General features: G+C 35.8%; 1 protein-coding gene across 22 annotated transcripts in view; it reads left to right on the top strand.

Annotated features, from left to right (window-relative positions):
* The window catches only part of MEF2C (myocyte enhancer factor 2C), a 172,686-nt gene that overhangs the window by 75,857 nt on the left and 75,760 nt on the right, over nt 1-21,069 (top strand). For all 22 annotated transcript variants that reach the window (XM_035014816.1, XM_035014833.1, XM_035014839.1 and 19 more), the window contains one exon: nt 19,260-19,463. In XM_035014816.1, the coding sequence (XP_034870707.1) occupies nt 19,260-19,463 (204 nt within the window). The remainder of the gene's footprint in view (nt 1-19,259; nt 19,464-21,069) is intronic.

Here is a 21,069-nt window from a genome sequence, read left to right as displayed (position 1 = left end):
AAACACCCTCGCCAAGTATTAGTAACTTAAAACATATAGGCAAAAACTATTAGTTAATTCACACCATCTTCTTTAAACCATGAATTTTATAAACAAAGAGGCAGATGATGTTACAATTTTTTTTCTACAACTCCATTGATAATGCTGTATGATCCCATTAATGTATCCTAAAGATTTTATATATCCAAATGCTCTATTCAGCAAAGACTTGTATATCATGAATATCTGTGATTTGACTATTTTTCTTCACACTTGGGGAGAGTGCATTTAGTTAGGTGATATAAGGATAGCTGGGTGGTTTGTATGCATTCTAATGTTAAATAACAAAATATGGGAGAAATTACAGTACTGCCAGATCCCAACCATTTCAGATGGATAATGGAACCTGCAAAACAGGCATTCCTTGACCATGGGAGAGAAGAATGTTTTACCTGTTGGCCATTTACTCTGAGGAAAGCTAAGAGGATAGCCTTGGAGATGCCCTCACCAGACTCATTTTCCCCAAATAAAGACACTCTATCTCTCCGGTTGTCCCTTTCTGTCTTTTTGGAACTGCAAGTGAGACTAGAACTGATTTGTGGTTTAAGTTTTTTTTATATTTTTTCCAGTTTTATTGAGAAGTAATTGACATACATCACTGTGTAATTTTAAGGTATACATTGTGTTGGTTTGATTTACATATATTGCGAAATGATTACCACAATAGGCTCAGCTAACACCCATCATCTCATATAGATACAATGAAGAGAAAGAAAAAAAATTCTCCTTGTGATGAGGACTCCTAGGATTTACTCTCTTAGCAACATTCCTGTATATCATACATTGGTGTTAACTATAGTCACCATGTTGTACATTACATCCCTAGGACTTATTTATCTTGTAACTGGAAGTCTGTACCTTTTGACCACCTTCATCTGTTTCTCCCTCCTCCCACCCTCCCCCTCTGATAATCTCAAATCTGATCTCTTTTGATGAGTTTGTTTGTTTTTTAGATTCTACATATAATTGAGATCATACAGTCTTTTCTTTCTCTGTCTGACTTATCTCACTTAGCATAATGCCTTCAAGATTCATACATGTTGTTGCAAATGATAGGATTTCCTCTTTTTTATGGCTGAATAATGTTCCATTGTGTGTGTGTATAACCACTTCTGTATTCATTCATCCATCAGTGGACACTTAAGTTGTTACCTTTGTAAATTATAATGAATAGAAGTTGTTCTTTATGCCATCAAAGCCAGTATGTCATTAAGAGATAAAGAAACTTTTTAGATTTTCAAGTTTATACCCCCTTAAATTATTGTATTTAAGGTACGTACGACTTGAACTATTTTTGGCTGAAAATTGAGCTAAAGGATAAATAAAGGTTTATGATGGATTTCTTTATTGTTTTCCTACACATTGTTTATTGCTATGGGTCAAGCCAAAAAGTAGTAATTCTGTCAATATAAAACCACAATATTTTTTAGTTGGCTTATAACTTGAAATTGAAATTAAGATTGAAATATTGAACACCATGTACCATTGACTCTTTAGACCCAATCATTTGGACTAGAATCTATTTTGAGTGTAGTTAGAAATTATATGACTTAGTACCTACATTTCATTAATAATGCCAGGTAATTTTTAGGTTCATGAAATTCACTGTATCTTCCTTTTGCTTACAAAGAGAGAAAAAAATTTCTGTAGGTTGAATTCATGAGTTTTCATCATGCTACATAAAGGAACATAAAACTCATAACAGGGGTGCAAGAATTTTAGCACATGGTTTTGAGCTAATAATTGAATATCTTTTCTTAATTTAAATATGGTTGTGTCTACAATTGCTGTTACTCTCATCCATGTCAGAAGTCGTCATAATTTTAGGAGAAGAAAAATTGTTTGAATTCTGTTAAATTTAGATTTTTTTTTTTTAATGTTGAAGGTGAATTCCTTGATTTTATTCTATAGAAATTTCAGATCTATGTAGTCTTCTCCACACTTTAGGCGCAGCAGGCCCTTCACTCATCCTCTTAAATTGATTTGGTAAAATTGAAAACTGCCATGTTTTAATGTATATTTCAGTGATTATTTTAGATGGCTACTGACAGTCCCCAACATCCATCTACTTATAAATGTTTGTTATGTGTACCACTCACCTACTACAAGAGCGGTCATGAGAACCTAAAAGATGTAGGTCACTTCTATAATCAACATTAGCAAACCGGCAGGAGCAAATCATCCCAAGTGTGGAGGCACCCCCAGCCTGGGCTTCCTTTAAACTGTGTGTTCACAGGTTGAAAAGAAAAATGTGAACTGTTTTGCTCTTTCTGAAGCTTCCACCACTGCAGACTCCCTAATAGAACCTCACACAATGGTTCAATGTCATCTTTTCTTAAAAAGTACTAAAAGTCTGCTCTGCCTTTTCAGGTGTTTATTTGGCTCTACAGAAAACAGGGTGTGTTTTTACAGAATAAGAAATAGAGACTTGAAAGTGTGAAGTGAAATATTACAAAGCTGGGGCGCCTGGGTGGCTCAGTTGGTTAAGCGACTGCCTTCGGCTCAGGTCATGATCCTGGAGAACCAGGATCGAGTCCCACATCGGGCTCCCTGCTCGGCAGGGAGTCTGCTTCTCCCTCTGACCCTCCCCACTCTCATGCTCTCTGTCTCTCATTCTCTCTCTCTCTCTCAAATAAATAAATAAAATCTTTAAAAAAAAAAAAAGAAATATTACAAAGCTAATGTATAAGTTGAATATCATTAAGAACTAACGCTGCTATAAAACAGAGCAGCTATCTGTTTAAATTGAATTTTGCCCTTCCTCTGCTTTTCATAATGGAAGTAAGGAGAACAACTAAAATTCAGAAACTCCAATTGTATACATAAAATAGTTTAAGAGAAGGAAAAAAATTAACAGCTCTTTTATTGTTCAAAATTTGTCTCCAGAGTTTCTGAGTTTATGAAAACTACTTATTTCTCAATTTCTAACTTAAACTGGTTGGATTACTTAAGCTAGCTTGTTAAAATAAATAAAATCATGAATTTTTAATTTATCTTAAAGAAATTTCCAGTTAACTTAATAAAAGCAACATGTACCAAGAATTACATATGTATTATTTCATTTAATTCTTATTAACCCCATTTACAGTTGAATAGTTCATTTATTTATTAAATCAACAAATAGTATTAGATTGCAATGTGCCTGACAATAAATATTCAGTGGTAAACCAGACGAATCTCATACAGTTTTATCATCTGCCACAGAAGTCAGCAAACTTTTCCTGTAAAGGGCCAAATAGCAAATATTTTTTACCTTGTTAGCCATACGGTCTTTGTCTCAACTACTCACCTCTTCCTTAGTCACGAAAGCAGCCATGGACAATGTGTAAATGAATGTGTCTGTGTTTGAATAAAACTTTACTGACAAAAACGGGATGGGCTGTATTGGGCCTGTGGGCCAGATTTTGTGGATCCCTGGCTTAGTGGGATGAAGCAGACATGAGATATGCAAATATATAATAAAAATGTTGTCAATAATGTGCTATAAGTGAAATTATCAAAGTATTAACAAGAGGTGCTTTATTTAGATTGGGGATTAGATGAAGGTCTCTCTGAGGAAATGCTAAAAGATGGGAACTAAGACGTGAGTCAGAGTTAGGCAGGTGACAACATTCCAGATGGAACAATATTTGCAAAGCTCCTTAAGAACGGAAAGAGCTTGCTAAGGAGCCAAGGGAAAGCTCGTGGAACTTGAGTCTGATGTGTATGACTTTAGAGAGATGAGAGAAAAGATTAGATGCAAGGCAGGGCCCAGATCATGCAAAGCTTTGAAGTTAGATAGTAATACTAGGTGGTGGCCAAGATTTAGAGCCCACATCTTTCAGATCAAAACAAAACAAAACAAAACATGCTTTTCTCAATTATGTCATGTTGCATCCTGTGTAATATAATGGCTAAGAGCATGGTTTTGTGTCTTTGCTTTTTCCCAGTTACATCATACTGCATCCAGGATAACATAATGGCGAAGAGCATGGTTTTTAGACACATAAGAACCTAGCTTTGGTCCCAGTTCTGCCCACCTACTAGCTGTATGACCCTCCAGCAAGTGACTTAACCCTTCTGAGCCTTATCAGTTCCCTCATCAGTAGAGTAAGGGTTAAAAAATAGTACCCACCTCATCAGGTCATTGGGATAATTAAAGTAGGGGATAAATGTAAAGCATCTAACGTATTATACATGCCCAATAAATGTACCTATTAGCTGTTCCTATTAAGACTCAGGCTCTCTAAACCATTAGCTGTTATGAGTTAATGTGACTTCCGTCAAAGCAACTCCTGCTCTGTGTCATACCTAAACCTTCATTTCAAGAGGGTTTTACCTTTAAAAGGCTATCGGGTAGCTGGAAGAAGAAATGGAACAGAGCAGAGCAGGAGCACAAAGGAGGCTTTGGAAGCTCACAGGGAGCAAGAGAATCCTTTCGGGGCAGAAGCCGATGGCAGAGGATGGCTTGTGGACCCAAAGGAAAATCACAGACATTTGCAGAGCAGGGCTTTTGACAAGGATGGGAAGAAGTAGTTTTCCAAGTTCTAAGCTTGTGGGACTTATTTTCCAATTATGTTACTGACCAAGTTATTTTGAGCTACTTATCACCGTTTTTATCCCTTCCAGCTTCCAGCTTATTCTAACACTATGATTTCAGTGTCTCCATCTGTATTCTTTGTTTTTACCCCTTAAGTACCTTCAGTAATCGGGCAATAATGTTACCCTCCTTCATATGGTACCAGTAAATACGATCCTGAAAAAAACAGATTTTTTAAATGAGTTTTGCCCTTGTATGACTCTTTTTACAAACAAGTTAGACTTAGAAATCTGTGATATCAGTTGTATCAAGAGGACAGATACATAAAAATTAGGCTTGTCTAACCTAAACCCTGTTTATATGTGTATGTTTGCATTTTAAATTCTCAGCTTCCCCACTTTGAAAGGATAAGAGAGGTAAATCCAAATGCATTTGTGTGACTTGTTATAAAAAGGCATTTAAATGTTTGACTAATTGTAAGGGAAAAAATGTTTGCCAAATAACAGTCATGGCCTAATATAGTAAGTTAAGGGAAAAGGATTTTTAAATGTCTTAAATTCTCTTCCATCAGGTCTGGCACACTAATAGTTTTTGCCAGCAAACAAAATTTCATGTAATTATCAGTGCAATAACTGGAGCACAAATTAAAGACAATTAGCAGCATTCTCCTGTTAATAGAACAAGAGAATCCCCTTATGACTAAAAAGAATTCAGAGATCGTAGCTGTTAAATTTTCTAACTTTTTCTCTTTTCTTATGCCCCTATGTCAGTTTCTTTATAAGACTTATAAATTACCTTAAATGGGCTCAGAAAATAATCCTGGAGAAATATGTTCAGTGTAGATACAACCTCTGAACAGTTTCTACATACAGATGTTTTTAAACTAAATCTGATATTTTTTAAAGTAAACTGAATAAAAGAGATTTATTGATTTCCTCAAATGACTCTATTTTAAAAAGAAATGAATATTACTTGTGACTTTCTCCTGCTTTCTAGTATTTTAGGCAGTTCTTAGAATTTAAGCTAAAATTTCAGGGGAATTTTTACTGTAGTGTTCCTCCAAGGTGATATCCAGAATACCAGTAAATAAAAGGCTAATTACAGTTCTAAACTTGAGAGTAACAACCTACTAACTTACTCTTTAAGTGTAAGGAACTAGATAATTTAGACAGACAAATAAACTGCTTCAGGAAGTAACTTTGTGATGAATTCTGAACCATGAATCACGGAACAGAGTAATCCAGTCATATACTTTTTATTTTGTCATTTGCACAAACAGAACTTCCAGTATCATTAGTTGTTTGTATGTATACAAAGCAAGTATATGTTATTAGAGAGGAAATTAAAATACTATCAGAGTTATCCATGTTCGTCAATGAATGTCTGGAACCTTCTTTTAAATCAAGTGAATAAAAAGTTCAAAAAAATCACAAAACTGTTGATTTAAATCTAAAATAAATCCACAAATACCTCATAATGATGATTATTATGCCTTTTTCCCCCTCAGTGTCATTTCTTTAACAGCTAACTGCCTCCCCTAAACTTGGTTTCAATAAATAAAATTAGGGCGTATCATAGTAATATATTAGCACATAGTAGTACATTTCAGAATTGAATTATAAGGTATATTGATGCATCCTGTGGATGCCTACTTAAAGGTTCACCATGCACATAAGTTAAATCATTCTTTCATTAATCTTAAAATCACCAAGGGGAAAAGTTTTCTTCAGAGAGCTGGAATTACTGGTGATTGAAGAGACTGAAAAGGGAAACCAGAAGGAAAAAAATGTACTTTTGTGAGTTTCCAAATCAAAGAAAGACGTAGCTAGAGTGCTCAGATGTACGTTTAACAGCTATGACATCAGGCCATTCATTTCTCTTCTATTCCTAGCAATTTAAAAACAATTCACAAATGGTCTCCCCACTCTATGGTTGAATCATAGAGATAGCGTGCCACACATTTGCTATGCATCCCATACATGTGGGATATTTTATATTTGTATTGAATAGATCTATTCCTTTACTACCAGAGAAGTATTGTCTCAAATGCCATCAAACTCATTCATTAGCTTTCCTTTGATAGGGAATCCAAAAAGTTTCACAAGGAAAATGGTAACGATTTCTTCCATGTACCTGAGGGCTTCAAGATGTTTTGTTGTTTCAGTTCTAATTTGAATATCTCATATCATTTCCATTTCCATTTATCATTTAGAAAAATCCCGATGCTTGTATTTATTGTATCTCAATCATTTTGTGTAGAAAGTTGGCATTGAATGGCACCTTTCACCTCTGCAAACGCATGCACACTCCATTCTGCTACAAGTCACCTTTTGCTTTGCAAAGGCACAAACTGTGTGACATTGTATTACTGAGAAACCAACCCTAAAAATATTAACATTATAAATAGACCACATAAACCAAGAAGTTTCTTCCAAACTGTAGATTAAAGAACAATGTTGCTAATTTTTTCAAAAGCTATGTCTTTTGCAGTCTAGACTTCCTCTAACATTGTAATTTATTCATTTAAAATAAGCTCCTTCAAAAATTATTATGATGAAAGTATTTTTAAAGTTTACATCCTCACATACTCTTATTGGAGACGGTATGGCAACTCCCCCTCCCCACCCCCAGAATAAAAGCTTTGGTTTAAAAAGCAAAATAACATAATTAAATTGAAATAAATGAACTTCCATAATATGGAATATATATTTGCATTTCTTTTGAAATATGTTGAACCACTAATAGGAATAAGAGAACCACTCTAAATGTTTGGAAATTGGACTTTTAATTTTAAGTTGGAACAGTTTAGCTTAAGAAATCACTAACATTTAAATAACATTTCAACAAACGCAACTGTTTGGAAACTACAGCGGAGACAGCCTCCTGCCTTCTGTCTTGCGAGGATTGATTTGGAAGGCCCTGAGGGAGAAAATATTGGAGTTAGGAGGTAAAACTGAAGCCATCGTGGAAAGGAAGAAGTTACACTCTTCCTGTTATGACAGGAAACGTAGACAAATGTGCTTCCTGAGCATTTGCTCAGCAGGGAATGAAGTAGTCTTTGACCTTTACCTTAGGTACATTTTGGCTTTGTTAAACTAGTAAACATGTTTTTGCCCCCAAAATATTAATCTGGTTTATTTGTTTCTTCTCAGATTCATTTTATGTATATGAGGTATAGAGAAACAGAGGTATTTATTTTATGACTGCATCCACAGATTGAATTTAGAACGTAAATCAGCCTTTTAACAAACCAAGCAGACCTGAATGGCGCATATAAAAAATTAAAAACATACTGCATTATAGCTTTCTCTTTTTTAAAATCCAGAACATTCTTAGGCTTAAAAATGGGCTACAATAAAATCTTTTAAATCCTGGTAAGTTTAATAATGTAGATCATCTTTCTTTCTTTTTGTCATGTAAACAGATGTATCAGAAATCAGCTACCACAAGTTTTAAAACCCAGACCCTATGAGTTTGTGAGTAAACACTCAGGTTTATTCATATGCATTCAGTTACTTAACTGTAATCTAACTCATTATTCAATATTCTTCCTCAAGTAGTGTGCAGTGCACAAAATTTAAAGTTTTATTTTGGGGCTTGGGGTTGACCTTAGGTGAGAGGCTGGTAGAGTTCTAAATTCCATACTCTTCATCCCCTATTTTAATCCTTTTATTTTGTTCAGAATTTTAGGAACTACTGCTTGAAAACCCTTTGGAAATCTTGTTACACTGCAGCGAAACATGGCTCAATTTGCTTGAGGCTAACAAGGACAATAGTCCTCTTTGCAGCAGAACACACTGCTGTCTCATCCTCGCAAGTTATGCTGGAGGGTTACAAGCACATGGTAGCAGTCTGCTTAAAAGAGTCCCTCACTGCTTTTTAAAGAGCCTTTCATTTACGATGGCAGGCCCCGTCATTGTATAAAGGAGCGCTTGTCTAGAACACAAGTCTGCAGTGGTATTACTTCCTCCCACCGAGAGTAATCATCAAGCCTAAAGCTCGCAAGCCTTTCTAATGACAGACTGAATTAAACAAAATAAAATTGAAGAGGAATAGTTTAGAACAGTTGTACCATTACTTACTGTCAGGAACAAGCCAGGGGAAGAAAAAGAGCATTTAAGAGGGCATTTCCCTTTTTTTCAATTAGAGATTGTCGTTGCAGACTCTTGACTCCATCCCTAACCCATTAAACACATAGGAAGACTTCGTGGCTCTGGATTAGAGAGTGCATTGTATCTATGAGCTGTCCATCTTATCCCTCATTAGCCACTCTGTTTCCTTAACCAGGAGGAGAAATTATCTATGCTGGGGGTGAGGAGGAATGGATCTAAAATATTTTCATAGGATGAGGGTTATATTTATCATGACTCTAGTTGGACAAAAAAAAAAAAAAGATAAAAACCTCAAAACTTTGAAAGAAGGCTTCCTTGGATACATTAGTCCCAAATACATTGTAAAACAAAGAAACTAATTATTACTTTATGAGTTAAAGAAATGAGTAAAAAGTTCTCCCCTCATTGAGCAGACTCATTGAGCAATTCAGTTAGGATTCAGCTGACAGTATTCTGGGTGGTGGAAAGAAGTGTTAGGGACACATAGATAAAATTATTGTTTCTTCCCTTAGTAATGCATCGCAAGTTCTTTAGAGTTTAGGACTCAGTTATTCTCATAGATGTGAGCAGCTGCAGTTTCCAAAGGTCTTTTCTTTCATTTATTCGGAACTTTTTCCTGTAAGGTGCAAGGACTCCCACAGTTACTATGGCAGGAAAGTTCTTCTAAGGTAACTTTATGAACAGAGCTGGGATGAACAGAGCTGGGATAGGGGGTGAACGGAGCCGGCACACATGTGGTGTAGAGACTTACTATTAAATGCCCTTTCCGTTACACAGTAGTCAAACTAATCTCCCTGCCCTGTAGGAAATGATACAGGACTTGTCCTCTGTTTTTAGAACTTGATATTTACATTGCCTGTGTGTAAGTCGGAGTCCCACCTTTTTTATTCTGCCTGTAAACAGACCTGTATTTTTTACCAACCAAAATGTTTCTCATTTTCTGAAATTTAAATAAACATCCACAAATATAGAACTAGTGTGTGCCCACTAGGTCATGCATGTGGTTCCCACTGGCTTTAGTGGGAATGGCTGGAGGTCTTGAGGGCAGAATTGGCTACAGTGTCCACACAAAAGGAGCTTTGATTTATTGTCAGGATGTAGAAGCCAGCTTCTTCTCAATTTTTGTATTATTAATATTTTTTTACTTTAACCTAGAAAGCTATCCTTACATTAATTAATAGGTTATGTACTACTCTGCTTGTACACATCAGAATTGCTGACAATCCTTAATGTACCTGTACGCTGCTCAATGAACGGTTAGTTGATGGGATCCATGCTGTGCTGAACATCAGCCCCTGAAATGCATAGTTATCTGAAAGAGGGAACACTGACTAATGGAATGAAGAATGAATTTTGGGTGAAGAGGGTTCTGTTTCTAGTTCATCCAAGATTAGTTCTGTGACCTTGGATAAACGTCTTTGTTTACAGTATCATCTGAGAAATGGGGATGATGAACTGTGCCTTATCCTAACTTCAAAGAGACACTGTCAAATGTAGTGAGATAACTTATTATAAGGTCTTTGAACTCCTTAGAAAAAAGTCACCAACTGAAGTCTACACTTATCTAAAAACAATTATAAGGAAGAGGATAATTTCATCAACAAACCCACACACAAAATTTAACCCAGTCAGATTTCCCTACTATTCAGTTTTACCAAATGCATATTTCCCCATAAATTAATATGACAAAAAAGGAAAATAACAATGTGAAATTTTCCTGTTTCAGTGGCAAATTTCCTATTAACATAGTTAGAGCATGCACAGAAATTTATTTTTAGCCATTCATTTTGGATTGCTCCATCCATCTATCCATTCATTCATTCAACAAATATTTAGTCAAGTATTGTTCTGGGACCTCAGGTTACAAGATTGGAAAAGAGATGTTCTAGGCTGTCAAGGAAAGTTCAAGGTCTAGCTGAGAGAGAAACTCGAGTATAGACATAATAATGGTAACACAAGTTGTTACCTAGAACCTTCTAGGATAGCAATCTTTTACAGTATGTAACAAGAAATAACTGAGCTAAATGCATCAGAGGAAAAATACTACCTGCCTTGGTTAGTGTTTCACAGTCAATAAGTCACTTACACTTTTATTATGGCCCTAGGTTAGCTCTCAAGACTCTATAAGATGCTTCGTATAACCTTCATTTTATAGGGGAGAAAACTGGGGTTCAGATAAGTTACAGTTTACCCAAGAGCACACAGCTTGTAAGTGGCAGACCTCAGACTTGATTTTCAATTCCCACGTTTTTGTTTCTATACCACACTGCTTCTTTAAAAATATTTTAATAAGATGAATTTTCTATTTTATCAACCTCTACAGTTATTTTTCTGTGCATTTTCAGCACTGTCCAAAATTTAATATTGTAACTCAAATTCTTTACAGTCTTTGTATCTCATCTAGCTACAAAAAGTAAGTGACCCTGTTTTATTTCTTGGAAAATGGAAACTAGAGGTGATTATGATACTATATTTATGAGACTGAGTACCCAAAACTTAAGGCATTCTATAGAATGAAATTGCAAAAATAGATTCTTGTTTTGAACCATATTACCATTCACTCAGATCTTCCCCTTGACCTAGAAGTCTGTGCTACCTAGGCATAGATTCTGAACACCTAAAATCTGAAATAAATATTTTAAAGCTTACTCTAGTCCAGCTTCCTGTTTAATTCAGGAACACCTACACCTTCCTCGATAAGCAGCTCTACTTGAACATGTTCAGGAATGAACTGCTTTCTACTTTATAAGACTAGACTCCTTGGCAGTTCTCCTCACTAGATTTTCCCCAATTTTCAGCCTCTTTAAAAGATTTTCAGCAGGGGCACCTAGGTGGCTCAGCTGGTTGAGCGTCTGGCTCTTGGTTTCGGCTACTAGGTTGTGGGATCCAGCCCCCTGCGGCAGGCTGTGCGCTCAGCCAGGAATCTGCAGCAAGGATTCTCTCCCTCTGCACCACCCTACACACATATGGTTGCGTGCACGCTTTTTTTCTCTCTCTCTCTCAAATAAATAAATCATTTTTAAAAAATAAAAGATTTTCAGCAATGCTTTCTAGTTCTGATCTGTAGAATAAAACAGAATAACTCATTTGCCTCTTCACATGGCCACAAGTCTTCAGATCTTGGAAAGTGTTCAGCATATCACTTTTAACTATATTTCTCTGGATTAAACATTCCAGATTCCCTCAGTGATTTCTAATGCAAAATGTTCTTAGATCCTACATCAACCTCTTTGCCATCCAATAGATACTCTGATTTTGTCAGTGTCATCTTAAAATGCAATCCTGAGAACTGAATACTGTGCCTAAGATTAATTAGTACTAACAAAAGATCATTAGAATTATTAATTTCTACTATGGAACACTATAACAAATCAGCCACTACATTAATTTTCCTCCAACCTGAGCTTATAGAATTGTATTTTTAAAATATGAACGAAGACTTTAAAATTACCTGTTTCATCATGTTATTCATGACCAGCTTTCTAGTCTGTAGCAGGAGCTATGGATAGAGACTCTACCAGATTTATGTTAATACACAGGTCTGATAAGCATCTTCATCTAAACCAATGACAGAAATATCTGAGACAGAAAAGTTACTGAACTCTGTGGCCCTTTACTAGAGACTTTCCCTTAAACTTAACACTGATCGATCAATTCATATTTAAATCATCTAAATTACTACGAGCCAGTCTCAATTCTATAATATTGAGATGAAGACTTTATCAAATACTTTGCCAAATACATATTCTTTGAAAATCTAAACTGGAAGGTTCAAGAAATTCTTGCTCAAAGAATGCAGTCATTTTGAACTCTTAGATCCTGCCCCTTTATCTTGTGACTATAAAATTAAATTTTTATCTTCACACTTTATCATCCTTCATGATGAGTCATCTAGGCAAGGAATAAAGACCACTTTTCTCTGAACTTTTTGAAATATCTTTTTCTTGAAATCTAAAACATATCTACATATTGTATTTCTCTCCAGACATTCTCTAGCTTATCTATTACAGAGTCCAAAATGGTATAATTACTTTCTCTCAAGATCCCTGTCACTAACATGTAAACTTTTTTTTTTTTTTAAAGATTGTATTTATTTGACAGAGAGAGACACGGCGAGAGAGGAAACATAAGCAGGGGGCGTGGGAGAGGGAGAAGCAGGCTCCCTGCTGAGCTGGGAGCCCGATGTGGGACTCCATCCCAGGACCCTGGGATCATGACCTGAGCCGAAGGCAGACGCTTAATGACTGAGCCACCCAGGTTCCTCAACATGTAAACTTTTTAGTAAAACAAATACATATATCCAAAATCTCTTACTTTTGAGAGATTAAATTATCAGAAAGTCAAGTAAAAAAAAAGTACTTTTAGCAGAAAATTATATTGAGACATAAAGACTATTTTTTTTCTTTTTTTGAAATTTAAAATTTTATTTGAAAATTTTAAAAATTTTACTTAAACATTTATTCAATCAATATACTTGTTCTGACTATTTTTTTTTCTTGGTAGCAAATTTTTATTGAAATCCTACATAGCTCAAGCTTTATAAAAAGTCAACATAATTGAAAACTGGTTTCTCCATCTAAAGCCTTAAGTATTCAAACCTTGAAATGGCTAATTTAAAAGTAAGCAAACGAAACAACAAAACCCTTACAGCAGATCCTGCTGAAATGATTGTTTAAAAATCTGAATGATGGGCGCCTGGGTGGCTCAGTCATTAAGCTTCTGCCTTCGGCTCAGGTCATGATCCCAGGGTCCTGGGATCGAGCCCCGCATCGGGCTCCCTGCTCAGTGGGGAGCCTGCTTCTCCCTCTCCTACTCCCCCTGCTTCTGTTCCCTCTCACGCTGTGTCTCTCTCTGTCAAATGAAGAAATAAATCTTTAAATAAATAAATAAATAAATAAATAAATAAATAAATAAATAAAAATAAAAATCTGAATGAGCTTAAGCTTTACAAAAGTTATCTTAGCTCAAAAGCTATAAAATCAAGATTATTTTATTTCTACAAAAAAAGGAGAAGGTCTTTGACTTCATGCCACCATTTTTTAGAACCTCATCTTTTTCATCAAATTTGGCCACAAACCAAATATTCAGACTTTAAAATAGACTATTTTCATTCCATAATCCACTGGTTCAGCAAATGTTCATTGAGTGTCCACTGGTCAGTCTGGATGAAACCACAGATGGGGTCTTTGGCGAACTTGAAAGCCAATAGGAGAGGCAGACTCATAAACAACCAACTCTATAATATTAGAATAAGTCTCACAGTAAAGGTTTGTAAAAAGTTTTAGAGGACGACAATGAGGGAGGAATGAGTTTTATCTGAATGTAACAATGAAAGCTTCGTAGAAGAAATTGGCATTTAAACTAATTTAAGCCTTGCAGCTTGATTGGGAGCCTGCCAGCAACCAGATGGAAAGGGGGCGGGGCATAATACCACAGTTAGCTTTCACTGAGTACAAGATAAGAAATAACCAATACGGTAGGTTTCATTTCATATTCATCTTGATTGGGTTGACATCTACTGTTATTTTTCTTGTTCAGTCTAGAGAAAAGATTGGTCAGAAAACAAAAACTGAATTCACCTCTAACTCTAGATAAAAATACAATTTCAGGTCACTACACATGACTGAAAATATAACGCTATTAACTAAGTAAAACACTTTGTTTCAAATAAAGAAAATTGCTTTTAAGCCTTAATGAATTAAATGACTATTTTTTTCTCCAGCCATGAGGAAGAGACATGAACAAGGGAGATATATATATATGCAATAGAAGCCCCAGCACCTAGCACAAATGTCTGACATGGAGAATGGTCAATAAATATTGCTTAGCATTTGGCATATAGAAAATGCTCAATAAAAATTGTTTGAATTATTTTTGTTTCTGTGAGCAGATTCACCAAATTTCTTTATAACTGAGTTGTATGGAGCTGTATTTAATGAATGTGCCTTTTCTCAATTTCAAATTCTAATTTCAATTCCTGATTCATACCTAGTAAGTTCTAAAGTAATTGTAAATATAAGATGTGTGATGCCTGCCCTTATGCTAGAATTTAAAACTTGAAGTTCCTATAAAACTCAATGCCAAAACCTCTTACTGCAACATCATCATTATATTTGGAGCTGTTTCAAGAAGTAAAGGAGGGGCGCCTGGGTGGCTCAGTCATTAAGCGTCTGCCTTCGGCTCAGGTCATGATCCCAGGGTCCTGGGATCGAGCCCCGCACCGGGCTCCCTGCTCAGCTGGGAATCTGCTTCTCCCTCTCCCTCTCCCCCTGCTTGTGTTCCCTCTTTCGCTGTGTCTCTCTCTGTCAAATAAATAAATAAAAATTAAAAAAAATAAAGAAGTAAAGGAAAAAATAAAGTGGTCAGTGTTTACAGAGTAATTTTGCTTTCCATGCATATATTACATATTAAGTTTCTTTAATTCTGAAAACTAAATGTTGAGTTACAGTGTCCACTAAACAATACTGGCTTTATTCTCTTGTCAGTGCACCTTGATTGATATAAGCAGTGGAAAAGAGCATCTCTTTGCCTAACTACTATAAAAAGTTTTCTATCTCACCTAGGGTTAAAAATATGTTATTTAAATAGAAATGGACTTGTCCCCATTACAAATTATTGTCAAGTTATGAAAAATGTAATCATTACAATACATTATTATATTTAAGTATAAAAGCTCTGAACTGCAATCTTTGTCATTGAGTGGCATATTTTAAACGAAGAGTAATATTCCAGATCTCTTTAGAAAGCTTAATGCTTAAAAACAGTTTTATCTAACTATGCACAATGAGAGAAAAAGCATTATAAAATACATTTTGAATATGCTATGAAGAATATGAACATAATACAGAATTAAATTTAGAGCAATTAAGAGTAGAGTTTGAAGATATTTTCTTAAATGCTTTAATAGAGTCAGCACCATTTCAGTTTGCAGTTTTAATGAAAAGAAGCTATATGCGCTGACTTTTTTGACAGGTATTATCAAATAAGTATGCATTATCCAGAAGCCTATTTGGTTACACAAAAGTTGAGGAGTACCTAAAAGTAAACACAAATAGTAGCTTTAATGGTATTTCTGTGCTGAAATGTACTTTGATGGTGAATGTTGTAACGTGCTAAATTCTGAGGTTGAGTACAACAGAAACCATACTGTATTGAGACATTCCACCTACAGTTTGTGGTTATGAAAGTCTGATTAAAAGTGGTTTTAGATATATGAAAGTATTTGGGCCAGTGCCTTCTGTATTGAACCTACTCTTACACTGTTTCACTAAATAAAATACCAATGTGCGAGTACATCTAGGTAACTAAATTGCATCTAAAATAAATATTAAAAGACATTTTATATAAATCTATGTAATTATTATGATTCTTTATCCATTCCAAAGAGATGGTCTTTATTTAACTCATTATTAATACCAGTCATAACTCATCTGAATGAATTAGAATAAAAGTTTCTAAAACAGTGTGACAATCAGATATGAAAATAAAACACTAGTTATATTTTATTAGAAGCATTTTAGAAACACGATCAATAATCGTAAAACAAAAGGTGAGATGCTGGCAATTATTACAAAGAAAGATTGTCCCAGGTTGAAATGTAAATAATGTATCTGAGTAGATATTGACTAGCTGATGTGATATGATAAATACCATATTTTCCAAAGAATGATCAGAGGCAATTCCATATTTCAGCTTTATCTTTTTTTTTTTTTAAGATTTTATTTATTTGACAGGGAGAGAGACAGCCAGAGAGAGAACACAAGCAGGGGGAGCAGGAGAGAGAGAGAGAAGCAGGCTTCCTGCAGAGCAGGGAGCCCAACGCGGGGCTAGATCCCAGAACCCCGGGATCATGACCTGAGCCGAAGGCAGACACTTAACCATCTGAGCCACCCAGGTGCCCCATCAGCTTTATCTTTGTATTAGGAATAATGAGATCCTCAAACAGCCTTAATCAGTAGACTCTTCAAAGCCACCAACATAGACATATTTTGTAAGTCATTTTTCTGTACATCAACCAAGTGAGGGATGGGTACTAGGTTTATTGAGCTTCAGTGTTAAGCACTGTGCTTAATATTGTACATTTGTTTACTTTGTGCAGTCCTCACAGCAACCCTAAGAGTAGGCATTCTCTCAGGGCGCCTGGGTGCCTCAGTCGTTAAGCATCTGCCCTCGGCTCAGGTCATGATCCCAGGGTCCTGGGATCAAGCCCCGCATCTCGCTCCCTGCTCAGCAGGAAGCCTGCTTCTCCCTCTCCCCCTCCCCCTGCTTGTGTTCCCTCTCTCACTGTATGTCTCTGTCAAATAAATAAAATCTTAAAAAAAAAAAAGTAGGCATTCTCTCTATTTTATAGATGAAAAATCAAACTCAGAGAAAAACCCAACTCAAAGAAGTTAAGGGAATTTCTCATGATTAGCACATAGCAGGTTCAACATTCAAATCTGGGGTCCTCTTAATCCAGGCCCTGTGTTCTTCCCTTTCTATCATTCTGCCTTTAATGCAAATGTGATAAAACAATATAATCATTAAGTACAGATTTATCTTTTTAAAATTCTACTCATGAGTTGATAAAAAAATTTTCACAGGAAAAGCTATCACATAATTTTAGATAACATATCAATTTGATATTTCTAAAAACTTCACATAACAGTTTTCCCTATTTCATTTTTATACTCTAGATCTTTACCTTGTGCCCATACATGTCTGCTGTTCCAAGCACCGGGCATACAACAGTGAGCAAAATAAAAACGGCATATGGCCTTGTGGAACATGCACGGTAGAGGAAGAGATGGACATTAAACAAATGATCACACACAAAAATATACAAATTATGATAAATGTGATAAGTGCTATTAAGGAAAAATAAAGGGTAATAGGTAAAACAGTTAGTATTAACAAAGTGTGGAGGATTGAGGAGACCAGGAGGTCAGGTTTTCTGTCTGCTCACCCACAGTTCCTGTCAACACATTTATTTAGGTGTGTGGGATTCAAAGTTCACTCTGAGGTCTCTAGTTTGGGTGACTGAATTTATTGTGAGATGGCCAAGCCAGGAGGGGGAGCAGATTCAAGGATGAAGATAATGAGTTTAAGCTGTGGAGATTTAAGAGACTCCTAGGACGTTTAGATAGACATAGGACTGGAGGACACACTTTGGGTGTCCGGAGACAAAAAAAAAAAAAAAGATGAGTGGGAATCTAGATTTGGGAATTACACACAAATACGTATTAGATAAAACTGGGCTGGCCTCTGCAAGATGAGTTAGATTTGAAGGTGAGAAAAAAATTTAAGTTGTCCCTTTAAAAATCAGCTAAATTAAGTTAGTCAGCATTTCCCAGAGTATATGCCTCAAAAAACCTAGCTTTGAAAAATGATAGTAAGTGCTCCTCTAAATAAATAAATTTAGAAACATTTTGTCAGCAATAGGTTTGGGTGGAGGTTAAACAAAATTTAAAAGATTTTCCAGCCTTTAATATATCAACATGCCTCATTTCCCAAATGTACTGGGCCACTGAAATTTTTGTCCTAAAGAGTATTTTATAGAAATGATATTCCACGGAACACCTGCTGAGAAATGCTGGGCCATATAAAGGCTTACAGTTAACAATATCCATGGTTTTTGGTGGACAGACTAGAGTGTAATCAAGAGAGGAATGAAATTAGGAATAGTGAAATTTTTATTTGCATTTGGTACTGTTGCCAGGTAGGAAGTATTCAGAGTCAGAGCTGTTGTAGACAGCTCATCAGGAGAAAGGCAGTGTGAAGAGTGAGTTTTGAAGATTGGGGATGAATTGAGAAGGGAATGATTTCAGACAGGGAGATCATCTAGGACAGGAAACTGATAAGGATGGGAATGATAGAGCCGCCTGGGAAATAGACAAGAAAGTGTGAAGCTGAGAAGCATTTCGAGGGAAGGAATTACGGGACTTGGTAATAGATTAGATAAAAAGAAGAAAAAGGCAAAGATAACCACACAGTTTCTGGCCTGCGAGAGGAAGATACACAAAAGATTGAAAACAGAACCCTAACGGTATTATGACTAAAGTACTTCCCAACTTTCTGCTGTATTTCTAGAAAACGTAATACAGCACTGTCTGAAAGCACAGTTTTATCCCTTCGAGTGTTTTCAATTAAACATTTTTTTTAAACTTTTGAACGCACACACAAAGAATTTCTGAACACACATCTAAAATGCTATGTTCATAATGTTGTGTCCAGTCCTCACGTGGTCAAAAAATGAGCTCCAAACTTATAATTGGAAAAGATATTAACCATGCTGAAATTAATTTTCTCAAATCTTAAATTGCTCCAAAAACCACCTTCATTAAAATGCCCTACATTAAATCTGGCATTTACAGTTTCACATTCAGCAACAAGCTAGAAATCACACTTTTCAGATCCTAAGCAGAAATTAGTTTTAGATTTATTTGCTTTCTTTTCAAATGTGTTAGTCCCCAAGGGCTCTGACAATGACACACTTTGTTTCACAAAGGAAAAGAAGTAGTACTGTTAAAAAAAAAAAAAAAAAAAGCGTTTTCTTTTCCTTTAAAAAAAAAAAAAAAAAAAAAACCTGCCTGTTGTTTTTTTTTTTCCAGGTGACATTTACAAAGAGGAAATTTGGGTTGATGAAGAAAGCATACGAGCTGAGCGTGCTCTGTGACTGTGAGATCGCGCTGATCATCTTCAACAGCACCAACAAGCTGTTCCAGTACGCGAGCACCGACATGGACAAGGTGCTGCTCAAGTACACGGAGTACAACGAGCCGCACGAGAGCCGGACAAACTCAGACATCGTGGAGGTGAGAGCGCATGCATGGCTGGCAAACCCCAACCGGCAGAGCAGCGTGGTGGTTGGACCTCCCCCTCACACACACGCACACACCCCACTTCCTTTTCCTAAGGTGTTCCTATCCCCTCAGATGACCCCCTGGTTATCACCCCAACATTACTCCACCTTTTCTATTCCTGCAAAAAGCGAGTTAGAGCGATATGGTAATAGGGACAACGTGTATCTGGTCCTTGCTAGAAGTCTGGCACCGGTGTCAACGTATTGACCTCATCCTCCATGAGTCATCATTGCCCTCGGCTGTATCAGCAACGAGACTTGGGAATTGTGGCCAACACAGGGCTTACTTACTTTTGATGATTTCTTTTAGGTATAGACTAGTGTCGCGGCATCGTCAAAAGAAAAAAAATATCTAAAAATGAACTCACCCCAGCCTTATACTTCAGTGTTTCACTTTGTCTCTTCTTTCTAATTCATTGTTCCTAATGCATTCTTACTGAAAGGGTAAAAGACAATTACTCTGCTAGAAATGTTTTTCCCCCAATTACATTGTTTAGTGTAGCATTGTTAATATACATGGAATCAGAAATCTGATGAAAATGAATTTCTAAATGTTAGCTTGGTGTTTTATCCAAGTTCGATTTAAAACATTTTATTGTGCCAGAAATAAATAAGCATCACATTAAAACTCAAAAATGCTTTTGATTCATTAGCGTAAGTAGCATTGCCATACAGTTTTAAACACTTCCTGCACGTATCCTATTTAAATGTTATTGCCTTATAGTACCCTCCATAAATAGTGAATACTAAACTAAAAAAGACGTGCAATGAGGACTATCCCCATCTGTCTATTTCCCTCACCTGTCTAGCTCTTCATGGTTACCTAGATTATGATTATGATTGCTTTCCCAGAATTAAGAGAAAATTAATAAATGTTTCAAAACTATGTATTCAGAGTCAGTTTGCCAGAGTACAGGTTATTCTTGCCATTACCTTAGACTATTCCATATTATGAAAAAATGTAGCACTAATCCTTACCAAATTAATCAACCTCTCACTTTCATCTTCTTTTTACCTGTTATAATGGCCTAAAACTGATTCTCATTTCTTTGCCTTTATTTGGAAGTTTTTTTAAAGTATTGAGCTGGGGTACCTGAGTGGCTCAGTCAGTTAAGCATTCGACTCTTGATCTCAGTTCAGGTCTTGATCTCAGGATCGTTGAGCTCAAGCCCCATGTTGTGCTCCTTGCTGGGTATGGAGCCTACTTAATAAATAAATAAAATAAAATAATAAAAGTATTGAGCTGATCGGGGTTTTTTTTTTTTTTTTTTTGCCTAACAAGGCCAACCAAATAATTTCAGAAAACAAAAGTGAATAAGTAAACTTAATGTGGTATATGTTTAAAATACTTGCAGATCTGTATTACTGAACATCACTTCAGTTTTTCATTGGCATGATTTTAATTGTGTGCCTTGATTTTGAAATTTAAGGTCATTTATAAAACTTAACCTACTATGTATTTCAGATGATATTTTATCCATGTATACATATAACTGTGAAAATACATAAACAAACACGAATATGAACAGAACTGGTTGTCGTCAAATCTCATAGGTGCT

The sequence above is a fragment of the Mirounga leonina genome, unplaced genomic scaffold, assembly GCF_011800145.1.
Source record: "Mirounga leonina isolate KUSES-001 unplaced genomic scaffold, KU_Mleo_1.0 Mir_168, whole genome shotgun sequence".
Taxonomy (NCBI): domain Eukaryota; kingdom Metazoa; phylum Chordata; class Mammalia; order Carnivora; family Phocidae; genus Mirounga; species Mirounga leonina.
This window is presented reverse-complemented; position numbering and strand designations above follow the sequence as displayed.